The 23,819-nt window shown below is 42.0% G+C and overlaps 1 protein-coding gene across 2 annotated transcripts in view; it reads right to left on the bottom strand.

Moving 5' to 3' along the window:
- TDP1 (tyrosyl-DNA phosphodiesterase 1) overlaps positions 1 to 23,819 on the bottom strand; it is a 78,087-nt gene that overhangs the window by 33,520 nt on the left and 20,748 nt on the right. For both annotated transcript variants that reach the window (XM_065871549.1, XM_065871550.1), the window contains exons 7-12: positions 15,339 to 15,506; positions 14,812 to 14,890; positions 12,557 to 12,739; positions 11,898 to 11,946; positions 9,614 to 9,680; positions 7,987 to 8,094 (exon numbers count right to left, since the gene is read on the bottom strand). In XM_065871549.1, coding sequence (XP_065727621.1) covers positions 7,987 to 8,094; positions 9,614 to 9,680; positions 11,898 to 11,946; positions 12,557 to 12,739; positions 14,812 to 14,890; positions 15,339 to 15,506 — 654 coding nt within the window. The remainder of the gene's footprint in view (positions 1 to 7,986; positions 8,095 to 9,613; positions 9,681 to 11,897; positions 11,947 to 12,556; positions 12,740 to 14,811; positions 14,891 to 15,338; positions 15,507 to 23,819) is intronic.

Genomic DNA, 23,819 nt, shown 5'->3' on the forward strand with positions numbered 1-23,819 from the left:
AGAAGACCCTGAGCCTTAGAGGAGATCATAGCCCTCCCTGGTCAACACTTTTTTCCTGGGCAGCTAACCCATGTCCAGACTCCTGACCCACAGAAACTGCAGGATACTAAATCTGCATTGTTTTCAGTCACTCAGTTTGTGGTAACTTATTACAAAGCAACAATAACCTTATACAAGGCCTAGAACAGAAGCATGTCTATTAAGAAACAGTACTCGTTAACGTGCCATGTAAACTCATTCTGAAGGAAATTCCAAAGAGTGGCAAAAGGATTTGAGCAGTGGCAGTATTCTTCATAAAATATCTGGTTTCAAAAGGTGACCACCTTGAAGGGCAACACTTGTTTGGACATGCAATTCTGGCTTATTAAAAAAAAGAAGTCTCATTTTTAGGTTAGAGTCAAAATTCACATTGCTTATCATCCATCTTGCTTATTACTGTTATATTTGTTTTCTGGGAAATCTGTTTTAGTAAAAGGTATTTATTCATCCCAAACGTGAACATTAACATGGAGGGGTAATAGGTCAAAGTAGTAAAGTGTCAAAAAAAAAAGGGAGTTAAATGCATGCAGCTTTTGATGTATTTATCTTTCACTAAAATCCCCATTCTTAAAACATAATACGTCTGCCACTCTGTAGATGGATTGTAAGGTTTGCTGGCATTATCGTTTCATTTAGACTAGAATCCATGGTTCTCTCTACAACCCCACCTCATCACGCTAAAGTAGGAAAATGCATTAAATGAAAGAACAGCAGCACTCATAAATCAGTTGTTCACAGAGTTCTGAATTTATTCTCAAAGACGACAATACCATCCACCAGAAGAGACAATCTAGGGGATATTTAGAAAGGCATGGGGCATCTGGATGGCTTTCAGCGTGACGTGGCGGTTTGTATGTGAGGCCCAGGTTACTAAACACCCCATAACACACAGGACAATCCTGCACAACAAAGGATTATTTTGACCAAAATGCCAGTTACTGCTCTGACCTCCCCGGCGCTCCAATCCCACTCACTCCAGCAATACCCACTTGGTTTCTCAATCACAAACCAGAATATCCCCAGCTCCGCCCCTCTGCCCAGAATGCTTTCCCCCAGCTCTCCATCCACACAGCTCCCTCGCTTCTTTCAGGTCTCTGCTTAAATGTCACCACGTCAGTGAGGTGTTCCCTGACCATCCTATTCATGAGCGGCCTCCCTTCCTGACACAGGGATAGCATAGTGCCTGAGGATGTTACTGGGTTCCTGGGTGCTTGTTGACCCTCTCTGTGCTTCAGTTCTCCCATCTGTAAAGGGGACCAGCAGCTCTGTTGCAGGGTTGTTATGAGGATTACATGAGCGTATGTGTGTGTATGGACTGTGCTTTTAGAAGAATGCCTGGAACTTAGCGTAAGCACTATGTTAGCTCTGAAAATCTAAAACAACCGAAACCAACTTGGAAATTAAGCTATTCCCTAACTTATTATAGTTAACGGCAAAACTTAATTTTGTTAACTCACTAGGTGACAAAAGTTGACCTAAGCTAACATGAGGCTACTTGTAACACCACTAAGGATGTTAATAGATGGTATATGTGTCATATTATGTTTCCATGCTCCAAATACATCTTGTCTCAAGGATTTTGAGTAAAGGACTGTGCACCTAAATTATTATTCTACTTTATTTTTCTCTAGAGCAATTATCACCATTTTGATACATATAAACTTGGTTTTTGTGTAATTCTCACCATCATAAAGTCAAGGATTACATTTTATTATTGCACTCCCTGCACCTGGAAAAGTACCTGCCACATACCAGGTGCTCAATAAATACGTGTTGAAATGAATGGTTAAATTTTATGATGCCCAAAATACAACACAGAACATTTCTTAGGTAGAAGGAAGATTATTTCATGGAAGATGGTGACCAGTTAGCTGTTCTTTAACTCAGGAGGGAAGGCTTGGATCCAATTCATCTGTGTGGCAGTGGAACACTGGGTTAATGTGATGTTTAGTCCCTGTATGTTCCTCCCCTCCCAGGCACCAACCTCGTGCTCCACTCTTCCCTGACCATCCACAAAGGCTCAGGGTGTCCATGATCAGTTCCAAAGAGAACTCCAAAATATACCATGTGTACACTGACCTTCTGAGTGCAACATCGCCAATAAACAATTCCACTTGACCGCCCCACTATAACAAATCAGTCTAATCGAGTTGACCATTCTCCCACCGAAACCAGTTTCACTTCCTGACTTCTCTATTGATGATGGTGACCATCCCCCATCTCCCTACCAGCCACACCCCAAGCCCAGGACTTGCCTTTGAAGCGTCTCCCACAGTCAATTACGCACAAAGTCTAGGCAGTGCTTTCACTGGTACAGCCTCCATCTTGGCCTTCGTTCAATTCCTCGTTAACGAATCTGTGCTGATCGCCCCTCCATGCCAGGCACCGGAGGGCACTGAACAAGACAGAAATGGACTTGGCTCAGAGGTGAGAGGGGAAGCGAGTGATCACACAAGCAACCACACTGAAAGGGAAACAACACAGACCATGCAAGAAGCCCAGGGCATATGGACACCCTGCCTGGAACAGAGCAGTGTCTGGAAAGAGCAATGGCTAAAATAAGTAATATGTGTGCCATGAGTTGTTGGACAGATGGACACCAGGAGGCTGAGGAAGCAAGGTTTCAGTTTCAGTGACGTTTAAGGCGAGAGCTGAAAGTCAGTGTAGGCCTTGCTGGGTGAAAATCTACTTATGCAGAACGGTCAGAATTACACTGCAACTACATAACACATATACAACCAGCTGTTTGACAGAACCTCTTTGGTCCTAATGTAAATCCCACGAGAGCATGAACCTCTCATTCTAACGGTGGAATAGGTACCACGGAGGGGCCACACGCATTGGACTATCATTAGTGACCCGTGTGTCAAGATTGTGCTCTTCCACTCCCAGTTCTTTCATTATACTTTATCAGTGGATTTACCGCTCCGAACTTAAAGTTGAACTCTTCTGCCTGTGGCTCAAATCACCAAGCGTGGCACCTCACACCCTCGTGGCTGCTGTGCACATGAGGCGTCTGAGGCTCAGAGCGGTTAAGAAACGTGTTCACGGCAAGACTCGTTCAGGAGTAGACAGATAATCTCGTCCAGGACCGTCTGATGATGTAAAGCTCATACTCTCTCTTCTCTACAAGATGAGACAGAACAGTGAGCTCCCAAGCACACGCACAAGTGCTCTTAAGGATGTGCAGGAGGGAGAGACCAGTAGCGGCTGGCAAAGCCTCTTTGAGAAGAGGCCAGCCCTGAGCACAATACTGACGAGATGAGCAGCAGCTGGAGAGGCAGAGGAAAAGGACCAAGGCATCTGGAAAGGGGACTCCATGGGCTGCTGGCAGGATGACTTCAGGGGCAAAGGAGGCCAGCCCGGCGGCTGCTGGCGGCTCCCGCCAGGAAGTACAGGAGAAGCAAGGTGGAAACGGGGTGGCCAGGGTCTGAATGTCAACGGAGGACTCCAGACTTCAGCTTACAGGAAACGGGCGGGGATTCTGAACATGGGACGGTGAGGAAGACCCGTGTCTCTGAAAGATGAATGGTCATGGACAACGAGGACAGGTGGCCTGGGAAGAGGACGACCTGTGCGATGGGACAGCAGACAGGCAATCATTTCAGAAGTCCAGGGATTAGAAAAGGAAACTTGGAGACATCCGAAGGACGAGTAAGCCTTGATAGCTATTTTGAAAGCGTCACATGCCCACCTCAAGAATACAGCTGGTCTCTTTCTATTGAAATCATTTCGGTGTCTGGCTTCTGACATCTCCGAGATTCTGAGCATCTCAAAGGCACTACGTAAATCTTCTCATTGTTTTATCCCGAGTGCCCAGCATCCACAGGAGGAAGGACCTCGGTAAACGCTCCAAGGAAGGAAGAGCACAAGAGGACAGCTGGGCTTCAAGCCTGATGAGAGTGGGCAGGTGCCTCTGGGGCAAAGAGGGATGATGGGAAAAGAACCTCCTTCTAGATAGAGGAGCTCGGTTTGGGAGATAAGGTTGGAAACAAAAACAAAAAAGAAAGGAGTTACTAGTAGATGTCACTTATACTTGGGATCTGTACCTTCCCTTGTTATGAAAGGGCTGGAGAGCGGGCTCTAAGTATGTTCTAAATTGTTATAGAAGTTACATTTCTCAGGTATCCTTTCATAAAACTGGAGGGCTATGGGGGCTTTTTCTCTTTTACATAACAAAGTAAAACGTGCTGCAGTTTCTTTTGACCTAACTGGTCTTCACAGAAAACAGGAGCACTAAAACCGTATCTTAATTAAGAGGCATTAGAAGGTAGAGCTGAAGAGTGCCAGTCGCGGAGCCAAAGGCCTGGGGTTCAAATCCTGCTTCTACCACTTACTACCGTGTGACCACGGGCAGCCTTCTCAACCACTCATTTCTCCAAGTCCTCGTGGAGCTGTTGTGAGCATTAAATGAATAAATGTACATAAAGCATTTAGAACAGCGTCTGGCATGTCGAAATCCCTGAATGAATGTTACTTGTTATCCTTTAAACATCTTGGCAAGTATAGTTTTTGGTCTAGGTGCTCCAGAATAAAATTAGAAGCCACAGATTCACAAAGACAAATTTCAAATTCTTCAATTAACTTGCAAGTTATAATTAAGCCAGTCAGTACTACAGCAGACATTCACAGTACAAAACCACCACCAAATATTAAATGTATCAACTGACAGTAGATGCTTTCTGGACTTAAGTGCAAGAACACAGGTGCACTTGTCTGAGAAGATCTGTTCTGAAGGTATCTGAATCTGTTTTTATTCATCTAGCTGCATGGACTCACTCAGATTCTCCCTGAAAGCCCCATGGGCTTTCTCAGCTCTGTGCCCTTCGCCCCCTAGCTCCTCGGCTCAGATTCCCCTCCCAATCCACCTGGTTTACACCCAGACCTACCTTGAGACCTACATGAAATACCACTTTCTTTTCTTTAGCTGGTGGTCTCTCACACAACCAGACCCTGCTCCAGCCAGAAAATATGTTTCTAACACTGGTCCTTACACAGCGGAACGACGAGGGGCCAGCGTCGTCTCTCCCGGCAGCCCCTGCATGGCAGGAGCACGCCTCACTCTTTTTCCCAGTCGTGCTCCCAGGGCTGAGCACACACTATCGTTAAACTATGAAACTCAGCCCGTAGAAAAGGATTACTCACGGGGTTAACTTAATCTCAACCTCCCTTAGTGCCCTTAAATCATAATCAGTAGATCTCATGCAACTTCTGTGAAGCACATCTATCCTTTTCACTCCACTTTGAGGAAAAACAATCCCCAAATTGTCTTTCCCAGGGAAAGTAAAGAAAGGCTCAAGACTGCAACACAGGACCGGAGACTTGAGACTCCAGGCTGCGGGCTGGCCCTATGGATTAGGGACTTTGAAGCTCCCACAATCGCGAGTCAATTCCTTAAAATAAAAATACCTCTCTGTGTATCTCATCTACTGGTTCCATTTCTCTGGAGAACCCTGACTAACACGGCAGCATGAGAGGAATCGTCCCTCCCTGCCCAGGACCCAACGTTTCCATTTCTATCCTACAGGCCAGCCCTCCAAACAGCCTCTCCTCTCCTTTAACCCTTGGTCCCCGGCACCAGGATTTCCATCTCTAGTAACCCTCAAAGACCCACAGCAAGCACTCTTACATAGAAGACTTCAACACTAACATCTTGGAGGAAAAGTCTACCTAACGGCAGGAGGGGAGTAAAAGAGATCACTTCTGATCACTCTGTGGATGAAAGGTGAGCCGCACGCTTTTCAATGCTTAATTTCTTGGGGTACCTGTTTTCTCAGCCAAAAAACCCATGACGCTAGACGAGACCACTTTTCCCCAATGACTGATATGTTTCTTTATATTGCTCTGACCCTCTCACCCTATTTTGAGAAAAAACATTCTGCTAATAGTTAAGAGGATTTTAACCAAAGTTGGAAGAATAGCCTTCAGATTCAATTCAACATTGCCGCAAAGTGGTATGATTTCAGTAAGAGCCTCGATGAGCATAAAAACATAATATAATGGGTAGAGAACCTGTCAGATCTGATTGAGGGAAATGTCACATCATTTCAGGTACTCAACACAGAGCAAAACAACAAGCTTTGTAATAAAGTAGCCCTTGGGATGTATGATGGCCTACCACTCCGCAATGCTTCCAGTGGTAGCGTTGTAGAATCAGAAGCAAGTAGATAATTTCATTGAGTCCTATTGACTCATCAGCATATACAAGGAAGCGAAGGTCACACACAGCATCACGATGTGACAGAACCAGGATTAAAAGCCAGGTTTTTCTCCTTGCAACTTAGTAAGCTGGTTTAACAGACAGTTACTGAGCACACAGGTGAGCTGACACGGAAATGTGGTCTCTGAGTATCCAGGTCACTTGGGAGGCTGTTCAAGGATCCACGTTAGGCCCCAATTCATGTTTTTGTTGGTTAACTTCATAGAAGACTGAGTAGTATTATAACTTAATTTCTCATCACTTGAATTCAGGAATACTGGTAATAATCTAGCTTTCTCAAGTGTGTTTTATTTAAAATACACTTGGGGGAGGAAGTAACAATCTCCCACTCACCAAGGCCCAAACTCCTCACCCACAGAGGGGCCACACGGCCTCCATGCCTCTGCTCTCCGTGGCATTTCCTATCTGTCTCAGGCAATGACTTCTCCACCCAGGGGATCTACAGTTCAGGTCTCATACTCAGGTAACCTACTCTTTACAGGCAGTAGTTTCTCTTTTTATAGGCACACAGCAAAGAGAAGGGCACTAATTCCCCTGGCCATCCTTCACGGCCTTGAGGGCAGAGCTTGAACAAGCGTAATGACAGCTCTCATGTCATGGGCTGATATGTCTCCAGAACTGGGCTCTGTCATTTAACTCTCACAATAACCCCCAAAGGCAGCCATCACCTTTCCCATTTTATACAATAGGAAAGAGCCTCAGGTTAAATAAATTTCCCAAGTTCACAGAGCTAGTAAATAACAGAAGAGTCTGATCTTTAGGACTCAAGAGTATGCTTTCCCATTGTGCTATGGCTCCTCAGAAACGTCTGGGAAGCCCTCTCTCACATCTAACCTCCACCACTAACACTGTTTAGTCTCGGACCCGTATCCGGAGCCAGGGGCAAAGGTTAGCCACTAATTTCCATAAACTAGGAAAGTAACTTGGTTGCTTCTAAATGGTTCTTTGGTTGAAAAGTGTGTTCATGAAAGCTTTTAAACTTCTGTTTAAAAGTTTGTTCAAATTAAAGAAATAATTCTACTCTGTGATACCTTAATTAGTTGCTATTGGCATCAACTGTGTTATTAAATTATGAAGAGATACCTAATGGTCTCTGTAGATTAGAAGCCAGGAACTAAAGTTCTAGTCCAGCTCTATTTTATAGCTTGTTATAAAAACAGACACAAAAATGCTAATAGGTAGGGACTTTCTTATAGGGGGTGACAAAAATAATCTAAAATTGGATTACTGTGATGGTTTCATAATTCTGTGAATATACTAAATCATTAAATTGTAGACTTCAAATTGGTAAACTTTATAGTATGTTAATTATACCTTAATAAAGATGTTTAAAAAAAACACAGAGATTTGATTGCTCAAGTTTCACTTATCTAAGAAGAAAATAATTAAGGAATATTAATTTTACCATGTTATTCTTCTTTATTTACTCCAAATGTCAATTTGCCTAATTCCTATTTCTGAAGTATTAAATACAGAAGTAAACACAAACTTTATGCAAACTGTGTAAACATCTACACTTATAAGTAAAATCAGGCAATGATCCCTCTACCAAGGGATTCATGTCAAGGGCCTACTTTAAATAAGGCTCATATAAGACACACACATACACAAAGAAAACTAACGACAATCCACAAAGTCACTTTTTGGAACCCTATTCAGTACCCTTAGCAGGAGTTACAAATACACTTGTAACAACTCCTCCCATCAGGAATGTAAGAACTACGTACCTTGTGACAAGGAACCACGCAAGTTGACTGAAGTCTGGAGAGGGTCTCATATATGTCTTAATATGTGGCATGGCATTGCTGCGGCCTGACGTGTCAGCTGACCATTTGCTAGTGACGGGAAAGACACACATCACTAATTAGAAAATATAAATTGGTCATAGTCCTAGTATGAGGAAACTGTCTCAAAAGCAAACTCCTATCATCTAAAAAACAGTGAGTACACTGTTCTCTGTGATATGACCTGTGATATCTCCTTAAACTGTACTCAGCTAACAGCATGACACATGTTCATTTTAGAATGTAGGTACGTAGAAGACAAATTTACCACCACCTACAAAAAGCACTGTAACTTTTCGTATGGCCTTCCCATCTTGTTATGAATACACATACATATGATTTCTATTGTGCTTTTAACCGCATGTATGCACATCTGGTCTCCTTGAAAGTAGGAACTGTGCTCCCGGAGCACGTTACTGAGTACAAGAGGCTCACCAAATGCTTGTTGAAAGAATAAACTACAAAATGGGAAAAATACAAACAGTAGGAATATCAAAATGGAATGCTGAAAGGCAGGGGGACAGTTCAGAAATATTCCAGTCAAATGCTGATATTCATATGTCTGAGTTTGGTTTCTAAGTTTCCAACATTTTTAGGACTACGGTTCCATGGGGAAAAAATGACCTATATTATGAGGCAACAATCCTTACTTATGAAAATAAGAGGATGGTCCCTCAAGAAAACAGATTGTCTGTAAGAGTAAAATCAAGATTAGGTAGATTCGTTATTAGGTTGTTACATTCACTTGTATGAAGACAATACTGAAAGGAGTTCAATTTTTAAAAATGTCCTCTGCAAAACCAAACATTTCCAAAGAAAGCATTAAAGAAAGGCTCCAGGATGAATGGCGTACTGAATTAGACTGAAAGCTTTTTTTGTTTTTTTTTGGCCTCGCTGCACCACACGTGGGATCTTAGTTCCCCGACCAGGGACTGAACCCGGGCCCTCGGCAGTGAAAGCGTGGAGTCCTAACCACTGGACGGCCAGGGAACTCCCAGACTGAAAGCTAGAGAAATGTAATCTGCCTTCGTTTCTGGCGTCCAGCATAATGAATGCTTGTTGAAGCAAGTATGAAACTAGAACTGGCCTAGAACACGCAGGATGTGCAGCCACTGCAGCCAGAAGAGGACGCGGGACACCCCGCTCACCTGAACACTCGGCCATTTGCTGACTGTTACAACAAGCCAAAGGCACCCCGTGCCCTGGAGAGAGTGGTGTGGATTCTTCCCCCGGTAAGCCTGTGGTTTCACAGAGTATGAATGTGTAGACGGAAGGATGACATATTTTGGAAATACGGACGAAAATGCTGCTTATGTAAATTCGAAACTTCCCAACATGCTCTTTTATTTACCTTTTTCTCTGTATGCCAATATTTGACTCTTTGGTATTAAAAACCATTTCCAAGAAATGCTTAGAACCTTGTTTTAAATGATTTCTATCACTAACATATGCAGATAAAAAATATAGCTATATTATATAAGGTCCTTTTTTTTAAAAAAATCATACTGACAAATAACATTCTTATTTTACCCTAAAGAAGCAAAGGCAGCATTCTAAACCTATTACTTACTGAAAATAGGAATGGAGCCAATTCTGTTTCTCCGCCGTCTGGATGCTATAGGGAAGAGAGCCCCCAGCTTTTAAAATAAGAAAAATAAAGAAATGAAAATTACTGACTATAATTTGAGGATCCTTTGTTAAGAAGAAAATCTACAGCGAACAGTTGGAAGGTAAAAGAAAACCACTACTTACTTCATCTTATGGAATAGTTCTTTGAAAGAAAATGGCTAAACAAAACTGCTTTGGGTTTGCTCTCTCAATGGGGTTTCCTTTCTTAGGTATGCATGTCAAATAGTAAATGTTTACTATCTGAATAGAAAAAGGTATTTAATCACTGGGGTGGTAGTGGTGGTGGAAATTTAACATCTATAATAGCACAGATCTGAAATGTTAGGAAAGACTAGAGAATGAATCTCTGCCCATCCTGCTGTCCTCACGCAGCTGAGACACCCTTAGCCACATTTTGCAAGATGAGGTTTGGTGCACCTGTTTTTTGCCCAAGACCAGGACACTCGGGGGAAGGCACACTAGGATAAAAACTTGGTTCTCCTGCCTCCTTCACCTTTTACACTGATATCTCCAAATAGACTTTGTCCTAGCTACACAGATTCTTACAAATGAAATAAAAGGATCACTAAATTAAAATGTTCAGTAAACAGGCACATTTTTAAAAAGGAATTCTAAAAGCCATAGTCCTACAAAGAGAACGAAGATACAGTTCCAAGTGGAAACACAATTAGAAGCCAATTTTTGTTCCTCTTTGAAAGGAAGAAAGTTCACTGTAGATTCATCAGTGACTTTCCAAACACGTTAGAACTTCTCCATAGTAATCTATATCCAAAGAGGGCTTTAAATTTCTGACATATCGAATAAGGCATGTTGTATCTCTCACTACAAATTAACTAAGAACATAGCTGAGGTTTCAAGGACCAGTTACCCAATAGCTTTATTGAAAATACCAAGTTCTTCCCTACTAAAAAACATGCTTTGCATGGATCTAGCCTATTAGAAGTACAGAAAGGAGGGGGAAAAAAAAAAAGCAGCCAAACCAACCAGAAAATCTCCATGTCCCTGAGTCTCAGTGAAGTGATTTTAGCTTGCCATTAAAAAGCAACAAATGGGGCTTCCCTGCTGGCGCAGTGGTTGGGAGTCCGCCTGCCGATGCAGAGGACATGGGTTCGTGCCCCGGTCTGGGAGGATCCCACATGCCGCGGAGCGGCTGGGCCCGTAAGCCATGGCCGCTGGGCCTGCACGTCCGTAGCCTGTGCTCCGCAATGGGAGAGGCCACAGCAGTGAGGGGCCCGTGTACCGCAAAAAAAAAAAAAAAAAAAAAGCAACAAATGGGCTAATACACTCCAAACTCTACTGAGATTTTCCTGGCAGGGTCACATGTAGTTTGATAAGCAATGAATGGACTAAGCTGGTCTAATTCAGAGCACTCTGCTTCCAGCCATAAGCAAATGCCAATCAGACTTGCCCTTTTTCCAAGGCATTACCCTGTGTGGGTTTCTGGTTAATACCTCCTGAATGCACTATCTGGGGGGGCGGGGGGGCTGCTGAATTCTAAATAAGTTTAGTGCCCAGCACTGACGTAAGGGAAATAGAGGACAAGACTGAAAGATGTCTACAAAACAGTCCTAGGATTTACAGATGAAGCTCTTGCAAGACAAGATATATCAACTGGGTTATACCAAAGGTTTCATCTCAGTATTAAGCATAAGTGCCGGACCTTCAATATTATCTGTATCTGGAATTCAAATCTGGAAGAACCACACAGTACTTCAGGCGGGGGGGATGTGGGGAGAGAGAGGTCAGAGAAATGTATGACACACAGCTGTAGGGGAAGCTGGTTTTATCCGGACGTCTTGTCTGGACAACCAATCTGCTGGTGGCAGAAGTGAGAACAATCTTATTGGTAAAAATATCAATCACTCGGAGCATTACTGTGAGGATTAAATAACACACAAATTGCCCAACTGCATGGCATCATCTTTGGAACACAGCACTGCTCAGTATTACCTACTGTCATGATCCTTATCTAGTTAAGAGAGAATAATCTCTAAATTTCTAACCAACACTTTTCTGGTCTCAAGGAGGAAGGCATTTTTATTACTTGTTCTAAGAAGTTTACCAGGGCCATGTATAACTGAATCACTTTGCTGTACACCTGAAACTAACACAACATTGTAAATCAGCTATATCCCAATAAAATTAAAAAAGAAAACGTTTACCAGGGCATTTATGAAATATACACACACATAAAATACAATCAGGACAGTTTCCCCAACAATTACCTGGATATCCTTCTAAGCTGGTCCGCACGTTTTCCACTGAAGGATAGATCTAAAAAAAAAAAACACTTGGAATGTACCACATGGAAGAACTATTTGTTGAAAGGAATGAAGATTCGTTTTTAAGAAAACGAAAATCTCAATTAGAAATACCTAAAGACTTAGAAAACGTGCTTTAAATTTTACACAAGTTCCCATCTTACTGAAAAAAATTAAACTTCTAGTAATTGAACTACAGAAAGCATTTACAGTCAATGAAAGAAAATTACATTTCCATTTGAGTACTTTTTTCCCTCTGAAATGACAAATTAACACTGAATTGAATGCAAAATTATTAATTCAAAGGTTTCTAAATTAATAATGCTCGTAATTCTGCTGGCAATGCTTTATCAAGTATTTTTTCCCTTGGCTTGACGACCTCAAGGAAGGAATGGAGAATTCGCAGGCTAGTCTGTGGCTGAGATGGAGCTCTGAGCAAACCAGCAAGCTCCCAGCACTAAATGATATTAGGGCCACTTGATTACAAATGACTATGCTAAGGGACTGCTGTTTCCATCCCCAAACCACGGAATGAAACATCTCTCTATGACAACAAGGACTGATTTGATTCTTCCCCTGGACTAGAGGATAAGGACAGTGACCTCGAGGAGGGGGACACTCACCAGATGAAGAGGAACAGCACTTCCTAGGGCCCTGCTTTCTTTGCCCAGTGTCTCCAAGCTCTCTTTAAACTCAGAACACAACCATTTTGATTCATCGGCCCCCATGGAGCCAACGCTTGAGAACTGACCTACTATAGGCCAGGACTCTGCTTTAGGTATGGACAAGGCATGCTCTTTCAGAATCTGTGAGAGAATAAAAACGAATGATACCGTTACTCCAAACACGTGAACAGAAATGCTGTGACAACTCAGAACATGACTTTCTGCCCTTGGAATGCCTCGTTCACAAGGAAAGGCTGAAAATATTAGCAACCAAGTTCATACCCATGTGTAGTTTTTTTTCCTTCTTTGGGAAATATTTTTAAACACTGAAGATATTTTATTTTAATGGAGTAAGTGGACACAAGTATTCTTCTTCCAAAATTCTGATTTGTACTAAAAGCAAAAACAGATTAAAAAAAATAAAAAGAAGACCCATTTTAGTAGCAATGTCAGATAAAGCACCAACCTGCCATAGGAAATTAGATTTTTGCCTTGAAGTTGCAATGGTTTAACATACCTAAACAATACTAGGAGGTCAAGCTATTGTATATTTTGACTCGTATCATTTGAAACAGGTTTAACCCTTGGGGCCTAGGCAGCTGTGATGCTCTGGAAATAAAAGGGAATATATTTACATATAGATACATACTACCATAAACACTGCAGAAGACTGACCTGCATTTCCTGCTTTGTCTAATATTTATGCAAAGCTGCAGAAACAATTCAGAAAATACTGGGAAATTTTATCCATTTAAATACATACCGAGGGTCTTTCCTAGAGGCTGGAGATGGCAACAACAAAAAAAAGCCGCAGTTCCCGCCCCAGTGGAGCTCATATTCTGACGGATGTATTGTCTAGTTTATATGTATTATTTTCCTTACCACAGTGTAGGCATTAATATTTATAAACACACTTCCCCAAAGAGCCCAAATAGTTCTCAACTTCCACCCTGGGTGCAGCATGGCATAGGAAACAGGACTGAGCCAACAAGACTCAGCTTCTATTTTGGGCTATTGTGGGCTCAGTCCTTGATCAGGTACATGACCCTAGCCAAGTCCCTGGGCTTCTCTTTACACCTCAGTGGAACACACGTCTGATCACCCATCTTCCCTGGAATGCAGCTATGATGCACCACGAGTTCCTGACAGTGGAAAGTGGTCGCAAACTCCAAGATGCTCCTCAGCTTTCAATAAGATTGGGAGGCCGTACAGTATGTGCGATCACCTGGCCGTTCTGAACACTGGCCCACAGGCTAATACACACTAGCGCTTACCGAACACTCAACACATGCCCTGCATTCATTTCCTCATTTAATCCTTACGTAATTCTGTGAGGGAAGTACTATTATTATGCCCATTTTATGGATGTCAAGAGGGGTTAGGGAGCAAGGCAAGATCACATGGCTCGTAACCAGGTCAGGATTTGGCCCCGGGTGTGGGTATCCGCCCACAAAGTTGTGCACTTAGCCAGTATGTGGGACCCTCTCCGCCCCAGGCCAAGACAGAAAGATGGTGGCTTCAAGACCTTGCCCGCTTTCAGCTGTGGTCTCACTTACAAAAGGAAATTAAAGTGAAAAGTTGTCATTGGCCGGGCGGAATTCTCACACAACATAATTTATGGAAAAAGAGGGGCTTTTAAGAAAGCCCCTTTGAGGAATTTACCAAGGTCGATAAACTGACTCCTAGAGAGAGGTGGAGAAAAGTTTAAGCTTTAACTTGCTGGTTGTTTTATTTTGTTAAAGATCCTTCTTGGCTTATTTTCACACCAGCAGCAAATGTCATTGCCATAATTACAGTTCTCAGGGCAATGGTTCAGCAAACAAAACATATCATAGCTCAGTTGTAGTCTTCACTCAACACTATTTTCTGTTCTTTGTTGAATTTGTGTTAGAAATCCTTGATGCGCTGATGAAAAGCTATAATACTTATATGAATAAAAAATCTCTATCTTTATTACAAGAAATAAAAAACCTCCATATACTTTTGCCATTTAGAATTGTTAACTCTACACCTATAAATGAGGCAAAATGTTAAAATGCAAGTAATTATTGGAAACTATAATTAGCAATCAATTATCAAGTGCCTACTATTTGCCCAGAATTGTGCTAGAGATACTACGAAGCTGCCTTCAAAATATACCAATCATAAATGAAAAAGGACAGAACATACATTACATTTAAAAAAAAATGGTAAAATAGTAAAAATTCTGTTACCTTCCTAAGCCTAAAATGTCCCCAATTATCTTTCTGATTTCCTTGAAAGCGTCCCGGGGTTGAGCCAATAAGGTAAACACTAAAAAGATATAAAGCACAAGTTATAGAACATAGTGATTTGTGGACTCCCCAAATCACAAAATATGCATGAAAAGCAACATTAAGCAAGAAATATTCTAAGAGCCAACCCACTTTCTTGAGATGCCTCTTCAGACTGACACAAAATCATTTTTGAGCACGTCAAGTAATGGTGGGGCACCCACGGAGTGTGAGGTACCAGGCAAAGAGCTCAGCAATTTTAAGAGAAAGCTCTCCAGCTGGGATGGGAGGGGGTGGGGTGATGGCACTCAGGTGAGGGGCAAGATCTCCCAGCCTCCACTTCAGTGCCCGAGGACCAGGAGGCGCAGACAGTGACAGGCCTGTTCTCATCACGTCCCGAAGGACAGCCATCTCCTGCCGGGTCCCCGTGTCCCAGACCTCGCATGGCACTCAAGGTAAGCACCCCAAGCTGCTAAGACGCCACGTACTTTGTTTCTGAGAGGTCGTGCTCCTGGATGGTATCGATCCACTCCTTGAGGGGAGAGGTGTTATAAGCCATCAAGTAGCTGATGAGGTCAGCTTTAAAGTGTGTGGTTGATTCTCCAGATCTGTGGGTCCCATGGACTATTCGTGGGTACAAGGGGCTCAACCACATTCTGGAATGGAAAAACATATGTATAACCTTTAACAGTCAGAAGCACAGCTGATCGCAGTGGTACCTCTGTATCGATTAGGCACTCACCCTAAGGAAGAGGTGAATTCTCACTACCTCTCTCCATGGTAGGTAAGGTCATCCTTATAAAACATGAAAAAAATCTGATGGCACCACTCCAATGGTTCCCATCATATTCAGAATTATTTTTGAAAACCTCACCGTGAATTTAAGACCCAGTAAGACCTGGCCTCTGTCCGCCTCTCCCGACTCAGTCTCTCCATGCTCCCTCCTTCATTCACGTACCTTCCCGCTCGCACCTCTACATCATTTTTAAAGACTCGATGACAACAGTTAAGTGTTCTACTTCTAACTGCTATAGCAACTCCACACCACCAGCAGTAACCCCAGCAAGGTTCTGCCCATGCCTACATCAGTGTAGCTCTTTAGCCAAGTGGAAAATAAAAGTTATCTAAGAAAAAAATGTGCAAATGTTTTCAATAAACAAACTCATTTTCATATATAACATATGGGATATACATATCCCACATCTGGTGTCTGGAATGAGTACAGACCACATTTAGTTATGTTACATTAACACTAACCTCAGACTTTCAAATAATTCAGTAAAAAAACTTTAAAGACATCTTTCATCAATTCTTTGTCAGTGTACTTTGCCAAAACTTCTATATCATACCCACAAATGGCAAACAAGCACAGTGAAACCCAGTCCTTCTGTGAAGTGGTCCCTCGTAGATTACAAAGAAGTATGGCTTCAAACTTCTTGTGCTGTTTCTTCAACAGCAAAATCAGGTTAACAGCCCTGCCTCGCCAAGGCGCCCAGAGGTAATGAACAGGGTCTAACTTAAAGCAGCCTCAGCAAGCACAAGCTGTGTCTGCCTTTTTCCCCTTCTTGGGTTATTTCCACACTTCTACCCAACAAGCCAAAAGAGAAACTGCCCGATTCCTCTTTCACTCAGCGGCCCTCCAAGGAGACTAGTAAGAGGCAGGCTGTCAGGGCAGGAAGGATCCAGGACCACGAGGATCCTGGCTGTGCGTCTTGTGAATTCTGTACACGTTTCTAGCAGTGACAAGTCACACCTTCCCTTCCCACCTCGAGGTGACCCCTCGCATGAGGGGTTATACTTGTGACCAGGACGGGAGTCCAGGCTCTGGACCTGGATCTGCTACTACCTGGTTGTGTCATTCTGGGCAAGCTCGGTGACCCCTCTGGGCCTCCCTCGGACCCTGTGCGTGTAACGCGACCATGTCGGGCTGGCTGGCTAAGGTCTCTCCTCCCAGTAGCAACTCGGAGCCGACAGGGTGAGTGGGGCTCCTCCTGGATTAGAGGTTCACTCACGAGAGTTCTGAATGAGGAACATGACAGATGACGACTTTCTAAACGAGGATACCAAGATGTGAGGCGTTTCCAACATTTCAAAAATAAGAAAAGAAATCACCCTGGGCCAAATAATTTTAAAATTGAGAAATTAACAGGTGGACCAAGAAGCAGGTGAAAAGGATGGCTGGAACACATGTGGAAAAGGCAAGAATCAGCAGAGCCATGATAGGATGACCAGGAAATGAGATTACACAAAAAAACTACTTTTAAATATTGGGCTGGCCAAAAAGTTCATTTGGGTTTTTCCATAAGGTCTTACGGAAAAACCCGAACGAACCTTTTGGCCAAGCCAATATTTAAAAAAGTTACAACTCACGACATGAAAGTATCAGAGAGAGTAGAAGCTAGACTAAACGTGAGGTAACAGCACCTCCTATTCTGGGCTGGCCGGCAGAGGAAAGTTGGAGGGAGATTTCATACCCTTGGTACTTCTGAGTTTTGAACCACGTGAAGTTTTTTTAAATAAAGGAGAAAAATGAACACCAGAGCCATTTACCCTTAATCCCTTCCCCATAGTAGCCAACCCAGAGATGCCTAAGGAAACAGGCCTGGCTGCCTATAAACTCAAGCTCCAGAGGCGCTAGAGGCTGTGGGTGGGATTCTTTGAGCCACAGGAGAGCCAATTCAATAAATCCCTTTAGCTATGTTAATTATTGTTCCCTCAAGAACAAGCTATGTTAATATCACTTCCTTTTTTAAATGGGGCTACATATGAGTCATGAATCGCAGAATGCAAGCTAGCAGCTTAGAAGCTCCTGGGGCAGCAAAGACCTTGTTTACCAGAAACTCGGTGGATTAAGAGCACTGAGAATACTTTCTCCCATTCTGAGGGTTGTCTTTCAGTCTTGTTTATGGTTTCCTTTGCTGTGCAAAAGCTTTCAAGTTTCATTAGGTCTCATTCGTTTATTTTTGTTTTTATTTCCATTTCTCTAGGAGGTGGGTCAAAAAGGATCTGGCTGTGATTTATGTCATAGTGTTCTGCCTATGTTTTCCTCTAAGAGTTTGATAGTGTCTGGCCTTACATTTAGGTCTTTAATCCACTTTTTTTTTTTTTTGCAGTACTCAGGCCTCTCACTGTTGTGGCCTCTCCCGTTGCAGAGCACAGGCTCCGGACGCGCAGGCTCAGCAGCCATGGCTCACGGGCCCAGCCGCTCCGTGGCATGTGGGATCTTCCCGGAACGGGGCACGAACCCGCGTCCCCTGCATCAACAGGCAGACTCTAAACCACTGCGCCACCAGGGAAGCCCTTTAATCCATTTTGAGTTTATTTTTGTGTATGGTGTTGGGGAGTGTTCTAATTTCATACTTTTACATGTACCTGTCCAGTTTTCCCAGCACCACTTACTGAAGAGGCTGTCTTTTCTCCACTGTATATTCTTGCCTCCTTTATCAAAGATAAGGGGACCGTATATGCGTGGTTTTATCTCTGGGCTTTCTAACCTGTTCCATTGATCTATATTTCTGTTTTTGTGCCAGTACCATACCATGTTGATTATTGTAGCTTTGTAGTATAGTCTGAAGTCAGGGAGTCTGATTCCTCCAGCTCCATTTTTTGTTCTAAAGATTGCTTTGGCTATTCGGGGTCTTTTGTGTTTCCATACAAATTGTGAAATTTTTTGTTCTAGTTCTGTGAAAAATGTCAGTGGTAGTTTGATAGGGATTGCACTGAATCTGTAGATTGCTATGGGTAGTAGAGTCATTTTCACAATGTTGATTCTTCCAATCCAAGAACATGGTATATCTCTCAATCTATTTGTATCATCTTTAATTTCTTTCATCAGTGTCTTATATGGATAAAGAAGATGTGGCAGACTCTGGGAGGGCTCACACCAAGGAGTACTTCCCAGAACTTCTGCTGCCAGTGTCCTTGTCCCTTGGTGAGCCACAGCTGCCCCCCGCCTCTGCAGGAGACCCTCCAACACTAGCAGGCCCACCCCGCACTCCGTGACCCTCCCTACCCCTGGCCTGAGTGAGCCAGAGCCTCCGAATCAGCGGCTCCTTTAACCCCGTCCTGTCTGAGCAAAGAACAGACGCCCTCCGGGACCTACATGCACAGGCGGGGCCAAATCCAAAGCTGAGCCCCTGGGAGCTGTGAGAACAAAGAAGAGAAAGGGAAATCTCTCCCAGCAGCCTCAAAAGCAGCGGATTAAAGCTCCACAATCAACTTGATGTACCCTGCATCTGTGGAATACATGAATACACAACGAATCATCCCAAATTAAGGAGCCGTGTGGATGAAGGGCTCTTGGTGCTGCAGCCAGGAGTAAGTGCTGTGCCTCTGAGGTGGAAGAGCCAACTTCAGGACACTGGTCCACAAGAGGCCTCCCAGCTGCATATAATATCAAAGGGCGAAAATCTCCCAGAGATCTCCATCTCAACGCCAGCACCCAGCTTCATGCAACAACCAGCAAGCTACAGTGCTGGACATCATATGCCAGACAACTAGCAAGACAGGAACACAACCCCACCCATTAGCAGAGAGGCTGCCCAAAAACATAATAAGTCTACAGACACCCCAAAACACACCACCAGACGTGGACCTGCCCACCAGAAAGACAAGATCCAGCCTCATCCACCAGAACACAGGCACTAGTACCCTCCACCAGGAAGCCTACACAACCCACTGAACCAACCTTAGCAACTGGGGACAGACACTAAAAACAACAGGAACTACGAACCTTCAGCCTGCAAAAAAGAGACCCCAAACACAGTAAGATAAGCAAAATGAAAAGACAGAAAAACACACAGCAGATGAAGGAGCAAGATAAAAACCCACCAGACCTAACAAATGAAGAGGAAATAGGCAGTCTACCTGAAAAAGAATTCAGCATAATGATAGTAAAGACGATCCAAAATCTTGGAAATAGAATAGACAAAATGCAAGAAACATTTAACAAGGACCTAGAAAAACTAAAGATGAAACAAACAATGATGGACAACACAATACATGAAATTAAAAATACTCTAGATGGGATCAATAGCAGAATAACTGAGGCAGAAAAACTGATAAGTGACCTGGAAGATAAAATAGTGGAAATAACTAATGCAGAGCAGAATAAAGAAAAAAGAATGAAAAGAACTGAGGACAGTCTCAGAGACCTCCGGGACAACATTAAACGCACCAACATTCAAATTATAGGGGTTCCAGAAGAAGAAGAGAAAAAGAAAGGGACTGAGAAAATATTTGAAGAGATTATAGTTGAAAACTTCCCTAATATGGGAAAGGAAATAGTTAATCAAGTCCAGGAAGCACAGAGAGTCCCATACAGGATAAATCCAAGGAGAAATACGCCAAGACACATATTAATCAAACTGTCAAAAATTAAATACAAAGAAAGCATATTAAAAGCAGCAAGCGAAAAACAACAAATAACACACAAGGGAATCCCCATAAGGTTAACAGCTGATCTTTCAGCAGAAACTCTGCAAGCCAGAAGGGAGTGGCAGGACATATTGAAAGTGTTGAAGGAGAAAAACCTGCAACCAAGATTACTCTACCCAGCAAGGATCTCATTCAGATTTGATGGAGAAATTAAAACCTTTACAGACAAGCAAAAGCTGAGAGAGTTCAGCACCACCAAACCAGCTCTATAACAACTGCTAAAGGAACTTCTCTAGGCAAGAAACACAAAAGAAGGAAAAGACCTACAATAACGAACCCAAAACAATTAAGAAAATGGGAATGGGAACCTACATATCGATAATTACCTTAAATGTAAATGGACTAAATGCTCCCACCAAAAGACACAGATTGGCTGAATGGATACAAATACAAGACACATATATTTGCTGTCTACAAGAGACCCACTTCAGACCTAGAGACACATACAGACTGAAAGTAAGGGGATGGAAAAAGGTATTTCATGCAAATGGAAACCAAAAGAAAGCTGGAGTAGCAATTCTCATATCAGACAAAATAGACTTTAAAATAAAGACTATTAGAAGAGACAAAGAAGGACACTACCTAATGATCAAGGGATTGATCCAAGAAGAAGATATAACAATTGTAAATATTTATGCACCCAACATAGGAGTACCTCAATACATAAGGCAAATACTAACAGCCATAAAAGGGGAAATCAACAGTAACACATTCATAGTAGGGGACTTTAACACCCCACTTTCACCCATGGACAGATCATCCACAATGAAAATAAATAAGGAAACACAAGCTTTAAATGACACATTAAACAAGATGGACTTAATTGATATTTATACAACATTCTATCCAAAAACAACAGAATACACATTTTTCTCAAGTGCTCATGGAACATTCTCCAGGATAGATCATACCTTGGGTCACAAATCAAGCCTTGGTAAAATTAAGAAAATTGAAATTGTATGAAGTATCTTTTCCGACCACAACGCTATGAGACTAGATATCAACTACAGGAAAAGATCTGTAAAAAATACAAACACATGGAGGCTAAACAATACACTACTTAATAACAAAGTGATCACTGAAGAAATCAAAGAGGAAATCAAAAAATACCTAGAAACAAATGACAATGGAGACACGACGACTCAAAATCTATGGGATGCAGCAAAAGCAGTTCTAAGAGGGAAGTTTATAGCAATACAATCCTACCTTAAGAAACAGGAAACATCTCGAATAAACAACCTAACCTTGCACCTAAAGCAATTAGAGAAAGAAGAACAAAAAAACCCCAAAGTTAGCAGAAGGAAAGAAATCATAAAAATCAGATCAGAAATACATGAAAAAGAAATGAAGGAAAGGATAACAAAGATCAATAAAACTAAAAGCTGGTTCTTTGAAAGGATAAACAAAATTGATAAACCATTAGCCAGACTCAACAAGAAAAAAAGGGAGAAGACTGAAATCAACAGAATTAGAAATGAAAAAGGAGAAGTAACAACTGACACTGCAGAAATACAAAAGATCATGAGAGATTACTACAAGCAACTCTATGCCAATAAAATGGACAACCTGGAAGAAATGGACAAATTCTTAGAAAGGCACAACCTGCCAAGACTGAATCAGGAAGAAACAGAAAACATGAACAGACCAATCACAAGCACTGAAATTGAAACTGTGATTAAAAATCTTCCAACAAGCAAAAGCCCAGGACCAGATGGCTTCACAGGCGAATTCTATCAAACATTTAGAGAAGAGCTATCACCTATCCTTCTCAAACTCTTCCAAAATATAGCAGAGGGAGGAACACTCCCAAACTCACTCTATGAGGCCACCACCACCCTGATACCAAAACCAGACAAGGACGTCACAAAGAAAGAAAACTACAGGCCAATATCACTGATGAACATAGATGCAAAAATCCTCAACAAAATACTAGCAAACAGAATCCAACAGCACATTAAACGGATCATACACCATGATCAAGTGGGGTTTATTCCAGGAATGCAAGGATTCTTCAATATACGCAAATCAATCAACGTGATACACCATATTAACAAATTGAAGGAGAAAAACCATATCATCTCAATAGATGCAGAGAAAGCTTTTGACAAAATTCAACACCCATTTATGATAAAAACCCTGCAGAAAGTAGGCATAGAGGGAACTTTCCTCAACATAATAAAGGCCATATATGACAAACCCACAGCCAACATCGTCCTCAATGGTGAAAAACTGAAAGCATTTGCACTAAGGTCAGGAACAAGACAAGGTTGCCCACTCTCACCAGTCTTATTCAACATAGTTTTGGAAGTTTTAGCCATAGCAATCAGAGAAGAAAAGGAAATAAAAGGAATCCAAATCGGAAAAGAAGAAGTAAAGCTGTCACTCTTTGCAGATGACATGATACTATACATAGAGAATCCTAAAGATGCTACTAGAAAACTACTAGAGCTAATCAATGAATTTGGTAAAGCAGCAGGATACAAAATTAATGCACAGAAATCTCTGGCATTCCTATACACTATGGATGAAAAATCTGAAAATGAAATCAAGAAAACACTCCCATTTACCACTGCAACAAAAAGAATAAAATATCTAGGAATAAACCTACCTAAGGAGACAAAAGACCTGTATGCAGAAAATTATAAGACATTGATGAAAGAAATTAAAGATGATACAAATAGATGGAGAGATATACCATGTTCTTGGATTGGAAGAATCAACATTGTGAAAATGACTCTACTACCCAAAGCAATCTATAGATTCAATGCAATCCCTATCAAACTACCACTGGCATTTTTCACAGAACTAGAACAAAATATTTCACAATTTGTATGGAAACACAAAAGACCCCGAATAGCCAAAGCAATCTTGAGAACGAAAAACGGAGCTGGAGGAATCAGGCTTCCTGACTTCAGATTATACTACAAAGCTACAGTAATCAAGACAGTATGGTACTGGCACAAAAACAGAAATATAGCTCAATGGAACAGTATAGAAAGCCCAGAGATAAACCCACGCACATATGGTCACCTTATCTTTGATAAAGGAGGCAGGAATGTACAGTGGAGAAAGGACAGCCTCTTCAATAAGTGGTGCTGGGAAAACTGGACAGCTACATGTAAAAGTATGAGATTAGATCACTTCCTAACACCATACACAAAAATAAGCTCAAAATGGATTAAAGACTTAAATGTAAGGCCAGAAACTATCAAACTCTTAGAGGAAAACATAGGCAGGACACTCTATGACATAAATCACAGCAAGGTTCTTTTTGACCCAGCTCCTAGAGAAATGGAAATAAAAACAAAAATAAACAAATGGGACCTAATGAAACTTAAAAGCTTTTGCACAGCAAAGGAAACCATAAACAAGACCAAAAGACAGCCCTCAGGATGGGAGAAAATATTTGCAAATGAAGCAACTGACAAAGGATTAATCTCCAAAATTTATAAGCAGCTCATGCAGCTTAATAACAAAAAAACAAACAACCCAATCCAAAAATGGGCAGAAGACCTAAATAGACATTTCTCCAA

Source organism: Phocoena phocoena, chromosome 2 (assembly GCF_963924675.1).
Source record: "Phocoena phocoena chromosome 2, mPhoPho1.1, whole genome shotgun sequence".
NCBI lineage: Eukaryota > Metazoa > Chordata > Mammalia > Artiodactyla > Phocoenidae > Phocoena > Phocoena phocoena.